Genomic DNA, 8481 nt, shown 5'->3' on the forward strand with positions numbered 1-8481 from the left:
GGGTGCTTCCGCAAACTGTTACATTTTGTCGAGGGTGTCAATGCCGAGTAGCTCCAGCCCTTTTTCCAAAACGCGCACGAAAGCGCTAACGAGCAGGTACCGAGAGAGCCGGACAGCCACGTCAGTAGCACCGAGGACCTCGCACTGCTCGTAGAACGCATTGAAAGCCAGGCAAAGCGAGAACAGGTACGCTGTCAGCTTGCTCGGGAAAAGAGAGGTGGTCGCCTCCTCGACAGCGATCGGAAACATCAGCAGCCTTACGGCCAGCTGACGGTCTAGGGCGCTGTGGTCGAAACAGAAGACGTCTGCCAAGTCCTGTCGGTTCTCTGAAAGCATCAGCAGCATACGCATTTGCATGCGAGCCGATCGCCTGAACCTTCGTTAGACACCTCTGGTCGTCACTATGTATCAGAGACTATCCGGATATGCTGCCAGAACAGTCGGATACTGCTAAGGTATCGACTTATCTTGCCACCCGAAAACCCTTCGCATTCCGCCACTGCGGAGGAGCCGCGACGCTGGTACAGATGGCCCTGCTTTTCCTGAGTCCCAAGGAAGAGAACGGGCCAGGTCCTGCCTGCCTCGCTGACTGTTGTCAGTCCTCACGGCGGTGCCCGCTCTGCTAGTGAGAAGACCAAGAGCAACAGCGGTACATGTAAGAAGGGAGCTGCTTCTCCGTACGTAGCTGGCACTGGCACCACCAGATTCTACGTGTCGGTCAGTCTGAAACATCGAGTATGCACGGCATTAACGGCATCCCAACGTGAGTACGGGAGTTACCGCACGCAGAGACTACCACCGAAACAACGCTCTGTCCGTATCGGAGTCCCGATTGTACCTGTCACCCGCTATTTAATAGCGCTGGGAGTTTCACCGACCGTACCGCCGCACCAGGCGCGAGTCTAACCAGTCCACTTAGTAAATTCCGATTTATATCTCAAATCATCAATTGCTCCCCGAGTATCGCTCTGACTTACCTTCTGGAAATTCCGAAGATAGCGTGGAGTTTGCAGCACGATGCAAGATGCCTTTGGCGCGCACCAGTGAGTACAAAACGTAAGGAGCGGTGTTTCCCTTGGTGTTGAGTATCTTATCCAAAGAAAAGGAGTAATCGACGTCTCGCCGCGTGCTCAGTTCCGCATATTTCACCGCGCTTATGCCTGTCCAACAATCGGCCAAACAAACCCAAGCTGGACATGTACTTGTGAAACCTACGCGCAAGAAACTTAGCTCATGCGTAGCGGGAACGGGAACGAACGCACTATGCCAGCCACCCAGCCTTGTGTTCGCCACCGTCTGGGAGATGCTTTGTCTGTCAGCACGGCGTCTGTCTTGAGTGGTCTCTTTAGTACGCTCCAAGGAAGATACTCCAAGACGAAGCAGGGCGGGCAACCGGTTGTTGCAATCCGGGTGTGCTACAACTGAAAAACAGTGTCCCCAACTGTTGCACGGTCCATACCGAGGACGGTCGCCAGCCGCCGGCGCTCCGCGGCAGTAGCGCTTGTGGAGTCGTGCTCGCTCTCTCGACCCAGTAGCTTCTCCTCTGCAGACAGAAACACGAGAGCATCCTGATGAGTGTCTGGGCAGGTGTCAGCTCACTGCGGCAGCCCCGTGGGACGGCTATCCATGTTGCGTTCCCGTCCGAGCGCAGAGTCTCTGAACTGGAGCGCTTGGCGAAAAAGGGTCTCCCCCCGACTCTTGAAGGAATTTCCGCCCTGGCATGTAAAGTCAAAAAACACTGTGTAGCAGCGTATCTCCGGGCTAACACTGGAGGGTGTATGTGCACTCATGAACACCTCCGTGAATACCAGGCACATTCACCAAGCAATGTGCCCCTGCTCACGGACACCGATCTACGCTCTGTCTGTCTTCCGTGGAGACGGAGCCGTGGAACCTCATGTAAACTTGGACTAAACCTGCGACGTGCCCGACGAAGCTAGCACGGTTCCACAACCCTTCCTCACCGTCTAAATGATGTCTGTACACAGACGCCGTGTGTCTCTACACGCTGTGCCTCGTGTGCCTTGCTACAAAGTAACGAATCTTCAGGCAGATCTCGCGAAGATCCGTGTTCTATGCTTATGTTCGAGCCCCCTGTCCCGTTACGTCATGCATCTTAGGGAATCGAGCTGTTAACAGTTTCTTCACCTGCTTTTGTAATGGCGTGGGCCAGCAGGTCGCCAAGTCGCGGGGCTCCCCCGCCCCTTGACGTCATCTTCCCTCCGCTTTGATCCTTAACTAGACCGATACCGACGTGCTGCAGATCTACAGATCTTCTTCCCGTCAGCTGCTCGTTCCCCACAGACTTAGCGTCTTCCTCTTCGATCAGATACGCGCTGCTCTCGTCTTTTTTCTCTTGAAAATTTTTGTGAGCACCAGGTCTCGTTCCTGGTTCTTCTAAATAGTCTTCACAGTCGTGTTTTTGCCCCTCTTCACCCCTTCCTGCCGTTCTCTCTCTCTGTGTTTCTCTCTCGCGCCCTTCTGCCGAAAGCACAGAACGGTGCGAGCCGATGCCTGCCTGCCGGGCCGCATAAAATAATCGCCGGAAATGATACGCTTGAGCGTTGTCGACGACGTAGAGAATTTGGTCTGCCTGTAAGACGTTTGAGCTGCAAAAATTGCCACAAGTACAATAGATACACCACACCTCTCTCCGATTCTACCGAGCTGGTAGCATTCTTCTGTTGTGATATATTGCCCGCTTTATGTCGAGTATGAGCGGCGTGGACGAGAGTCCAGAGCTTCAGCGAGGATCCCCTCAGTGCATTACCTCAGACAACTGCCTACAAAAACAAATACCTCCAAGTGCCGGAAGTGAGAAGTGAAGTCGTCTGCTGCATGGTGCACAATACTCTTGTCCCTTCGCGAGGGCTGCCACGACCGACACGCAGACACAGACGCACGGTGGAATGCGTGACTTGTACCAGTCCGTCTCCCGATCTACAACAGTGACGTTCGAGGGCACATTATGCTCACCGGAACACCACGGCAGCCAGGTCCGTAGCGGCGTACGTCAGCGTCCCGGACCTCTTCTGCAAGACCAAAGCTTCCATCTTCTTTTCTCCGCACTGCTCCTGTCGACCCAAGTCTGTGCTTTGTAAGGTCTGGGCCCGCTGGTATTCTTCTGTTAGGCTTCCCGATTCGCCACATGCCCGCCCCTCTACCTCTGCTCCCGCGTGGCACAGAACGCTGTCTGGAGTACAAGTGAGCAGGCCTCGTCGCTGGAGATGGGCTAGGACCTCTGGAAAGAACGGGGCGTAGAAACTCTCGCCACGGATTTCCTGGGGCTTAAGGCGGAGCAGCTCATAGATGTTTAAAAAGCCCTGCACACACCGCGTATTCGCAGCAGGAGCACCCTAAACGACGGAAAATCGACAGAAAGCCATCGAAAGCTTGAAAATCACCTGCAGTCTTGGACCGCCGAAGGCTGATGGTGTTTTCCTGGGAGCGGTTTCCAGATGAGAACCCGCGGGAGCAAGCAACGGCGACACTGTCCAGACAGCATCGTCTCCCGGCTGCCGGCAGTGGCGGGCAATGCCAGCAGTGACAACATGCACTTCGATGATTCAAGTTGCAGACTGGAGACCGTCCTTACAGCCCGCCTAGACGTTGTCAATTCCGACCTTGCCGATGACTTCCGGGCTATCTTACGTACCCTAGCATACACCCTTGCATGCAGGGTTTCCCCTTTCTTGAGACTGCGTGTTGCCCTGTCCACAGATTCAGTGAGAGAGAAGCGCACCACGACGCTCAAAAGCATTCGGCAACTCGGGGAATCTCTCTTTCTGATCCACAGCATCAAACGACTCTTAACCCTGGTCCCTGTGAGTGGGCGCCTCATGATGCATGCAGTCGCACTCCGAGTAATTTAGCCTCGCCCGACGTACTCGATCCGCGGGATAGTACAAGAACTCTCCGTCATACATTCTACGGATCAATTGAAGTCTCGGCGCCTCTTTGCCGGAAAGAGAGATGGCTCGCGATAATGTCTGCCGGCATAGGACTCAGTGTTCTCCTACTAGCTCGCTGACGCAGCCCCTGCGGTATCGCTAACGTACTTGTACAGACATGCTCCGCAACTTCTTCCACGTGCGCGCAACATGATGGTCGCTGCCCCTCTGCATCTCCAGAAGGATACCTTCGCAGCCCAACTTGAATTCAGCGTCTTTTTCCGCCTTCCGATGAGCCGCCTGGTTTCAACAAGGTGCGAGACAGCAGAAAATAGCAGGCTTGTGGGCTCGTGCGATGGCACGGTCTACCATTCTTCTGAACGCCAAAAAGATGAATTCTGCCTAGCCGTGAAGGCGTCCTGTCCGTGCTTCGAATCCCACTGTGCGACACTTGAATAAAGTTACGGCGGCCCCTCACAGAGACGACAGCTTATCCCAAGAATACCTGAGACAGGCCGCGCGCCACAGAAATAAGACTACGGGCAGTCGTCTTGCTACGCTGAGGTAGTTCCGCAAAGGATTGCCATGCCAAAGCTTGGGAGAGAGTACGGTTTCTACTACACTGAACGTAGGCCCATACCAGCAGTCGGCACCCCAGAATGCCGACAAATGCTTACTCGACTGCTCCGTTGTCACCCACAGCCACACAAAATGCGCTTCAAAAAGGGGCCCGGGAGCTCTCCGCGCGTCGCGTTACTTGCGTAGAGAAGCTTCTCTTCCAGGTGCGAGCCCTGGAGACACTAATTCTGGTAACAAAAGTTGATGTGGACAGCACTCATAATCTCAATCGTTGTCCACAGCCGAACAGCACTAACCGTATAAATGTCGCCCCAAGAAAGGTCAAATGATTTTGTCTCCTTGGAATCCTCGCACTGTCCCTCGAGGCTAAGGACACAGGTCAAACGCCGGCTAGGGGCTAAGTCTCGTTCGACGCTTGCTTCGAGAACTGACTGTGATGGAGTGGGCAGTTTCTCCAGACGTCTCATCTCTGTTGCAACAAGGTCGGAAATGTGAGCAGGCAGCGCCGACTCAACCCCCTGGTCGTTTACTGCTTGCTTCAACGCTCGCACCTCGGGAAGCCGCTGCAAGTCAGGATCGTCTAAGGCTCCCAAAACAAGAGCTACTGGCCAGCCGAAGTCTCCTAGGTGGTTTTGTCGCCAGACGTGGTGGCCTGCAAATTCTAGAAGGCTGAGGAAAAGGTACAAACAACCCGCGAAAGATTTCAAACTTACTAGCAACAACGATAACTGACAGTGGAAATACCTTCAGACGGTAGGTAGCAAGAACCAAGCCCCGACAGAACTAACATTGAGATGCAACAGCGTGAAACAGTAGCACTGACTACTATGGGGAGATTCCCTCGGAACAGGAAAACGACGGGCATATAAGGTCCCTGGCCATTCACCAAGGGAAAAAGAAAAGGTGAGCACATCGGAGCGCACAAGAAATCGCAGGGACATCTGAGAAAGAAAAGCACGAAACAAATACGATTTCCCGCGCCAGACAAACTACTTGGTTCCTATCGCATTAGAGACCCTCAGAGACGTCTGTATCCCCCTAAAGAAGGGAAACCCCTGATCTTTCTACAGAAGCGCGTTGTACTGTAGACGACGCAGTTGAGCCAGATCAGCTGCAGCACGCTTGGGGGCAAAGGACCCGGATGCACTAGTCCCATGCACCCTCTTTGGCAGTAGAGCGGGACTCGCCCATCACTTCAGCCTCCTCTGGGGGGGCGGTGCATACCGGCGCCGTTCAAATGCACTAGGAGTCCCACGAATGGAAAAAAAGGGGGAGAAATCCCGACTTGAGGCGCAAATCCAACACTGCGAAGGGCAGCATATCCGTGTTGCGCAGACAAGACAGGAAGGCAGAACCTGTTCGCTCTAGCAGGCGACAGTTGAAACGAATGAGTCAGCGAGGCCGGCTTAAGGTTGACTGCCTCCGTAACCTGTTCTGCGTCTGTTGCAGAAGACGCACGATGAGGTCAAGGGCTTAGAGAAAGAAAGAGAGTGCACAGATTCAAAAACCTACTTGGCTATCACGTCGCCGACAACCGCCGAGCGAAGATGGCCTACGTGTAGCTCCTTGCAAATATTTGGACTCGCATAGTCGACAACAATGTTCCGCGGGTTCTCCTTCTGTACAGTTAATAGAAACTCGGAATACATCAACAGGCCGATCTACGGCGTCACTGAAGTGAGAAACCTCTTCAGAGTATCTCTATACACTTGCCTGATAATGAGGGTACGGGATGGAGCGCTGTCTAGACTGATCACAAAGAGAAAAGCGACCCTTCCATATCCCGAATCTTTACTGGCACCTGCATGCAAACTGCTCCTGAGCTACACATGGGGTCAGGGGACACGGCGTCCACTCAGAAAACTGAAATTCTGGCGCAGCGCGCTTACCCTGGGAATCCCTAGACGGTTGCCTCCGTCCTGAAGCATCGCAGCGAGCTGCGAGGCAACGTACCGGTCTGCCAGGCGGACATTGATGAACCTAAAGATGAGAGATAGGAACGCAACAGGCCCTGTGGCAAGACTACGACGGACCCGTAGGCGGTGTGATCCTGAATGCGTATATCTGGGTGCCACGCTCGAGCGTTTTTCGTCGGTGCACAGTGAAACTGGTCGGAAAATCTTGGATATACAAACTTGTCTGCTCCACGCAGGCGTATGCTGGCCTGCTGACCACGCGGAAGTGTACAGGCTTTTCCTGACGAAGTACGCCGTGAGAGGCGGGGGTCCGCGTTAGTTCGTCTCGACTGTCTAGTGCTGCTGTGAACTCACCCTCTTTCGCTGACGGCTGTGAGTGCCACGACGCGATTTGTCTTCTCACTCCGCTCCAAGTTTCTCAGAAGCCCTTCAGCAATCTCTTCAGGGCCTTGCTCACTGCCTACCCGCCCAGCCAGGGCAATGGCAATGCTGGACTGGAAGTCAAAGAGAGACCGAGCGCCAGCGATCGACTCCGTGACCTGCCAAAGAGGCGCACACGGGTCGTATCCAAGAAGTTTGGTGTGAACCCACACCCCTCCGCGAGGAGTCGCCAGGCCTAAGGAAGCACTTTGCAAACGGCTGCACCCCCAAGATGATTAGCTGTCGCTGACGGGGATCGGGGGCTATCCCAGTAGTCTGTCCGGCTTCGGTAACACCCGAAAGCGGTTGAGCTGGCCGGGTCGGGGGACATCTGACGAGCCCCCAAAAAGACAAGCTCAGGAAAGGGAAACAACTGCGCGCGCCACAAAGTAGTATACGCTCCCGCAGGTGTTTGAATATGTCACTCCCTCCGCACGCGCCAATCCGCACTTAAGGTAGAAGAGGCCCCCATGAATTCTGCACTACTCCGTACAGGCACAGCAGTCGCCGTCTCGGTCAGCGCTCACCGTTATGGGAATATCAAAGGCCTGCGGTTCTCGGCTTAGAGCGATCATTACCGCACGACGAAGCCATGCCTCTAACCAACCCTTCAACCCGACGATCGGTGGGCTCTGTGTGTCGTCATGTCCGTCAGTTTGGACGGCGGTCTTAGTGCCAAGAGGGAGCGCCCGATGTAGCATTGGAGACCGGGTATCTTCTAGCCTATGAGTGTTTTCTCTTCCCACAGCGGCTTTCTGAACGGGGTGTTCAGACCAAATCCGCTGAACATGCTGGGGATCTTGCCTTGCCTCACAAGATTCTTTGTTCTGCAGCCCGTCCCTGGGTCGACTGAACAGAAGCGTTTGCCACACGCTGTCCGTGAACCGGCGAGTTGTCCCTCTGGGATTAGTTAACTGCTGGTTCCGAAAGTGAAAGCTTGAATGCCCTGAGCTGCTTAACCTCTCATGACAGGCAATATGGGCACTGGCTCCGCATCTGTTGGAGAGCGTGCAAACAAGCGAGGAGCGATGCCCGTCCGAAGAACGGGAAGGGCAACAATATTTGGAGGGGGCGAAAACGCTCTCCGCCGCCACCCCAGAGAGCTTTGGGGGCTGAAGCAGAAGGGACAGCCGAAAGTCTAGTGAGGCCTTCGGGCAGGGGAGACGACACCAGCCTGTTGGGCTGGACCGGCACAAACTGTCGCTAACACGACCCCACTTCTCCGCGCACGACAAAGAAGAAGGCTCTTCTTTTCGATGGTAACCTCGAAAGAGCCGCCCTCTGTCCTGGTCCTTAGAGTGCGACCAGAGAGAGCGGCGGCACAAGCAGCAATCACTTTCGGAATGAACCGGGCCGTCGCTCGAGCCCCTCCGCGGAGACATGCTGCCGCGACGAAGCTCGCCCCAGAGTCCCCAGCGTCGGTATACAAAAGCCTCATACGGCACCGCGACGCCGAACTCCAAGCCTGGAACCTTTTGTCGTTGTGATGTCGAGGTATGTTTGCGAGCTGAGGAGAGTGGAGCCACTTGTTTCTGCGGTTTGTAAAGCAGGGCCTGTGGTGGAGCTGTAGTGGTGGTAAAAAAGGAGGATCGATGAGCTCCATCTGCGAAGAAGGACCGAGGCCTAAAAGGTACACAAGCTGTCTCCGCTTCTGTTAGGGACCTCGTGGTGGCCGC

The 8481-nt window shown here is 54.8% G+C and overlaps 1 protein-coding gene across 1 annotated transcript; it reads right to left on the minus strand.

Annotated features, from left to right (window-relative positions):
- Positions 1 to 18: 18 nt before the first annotated feature.
- Positions 19 to 7506, minus strand: CSUI_003245 (arginyl-trna synthetase; the record flags this gene model as incomplete). Its single annotated transcript, XM_068063443.1, has 9 exons — positions 19 to 326; positions 2149 to 2609; positions 2977 to 3356; positions 4059 to 4190; positions 4766 to 5138; positions 5982 to 6088; positions 6359 to 6449; positions 6740 to 6924; positions 7333 to 7506. The coding sequence occupies 9 exons, from the start codon at positions 7504 to 7506 to the stop codon at positions 19 to 21; spliced, it is 2211 nt and encodes a 736-aa protein (XP_067924580.1).
- Positions 7507 to 8481: the final 975 nt, after the last annotated feature.

Source organism: Cystoisospora suis, assembly GCF_002600585.1.
Source record: "Cystoisospora suis strain Wien I chromosome Unknown contig_1421, whole genome shotgun sequence".
Classification (NCBI taxonomy): domain Eukaryota; phylum Apicomplexa; class Conoidasida; order Eucoccidiorida; family Sarcocystidae; genus Cystoisospora; species Cystoisospora suis.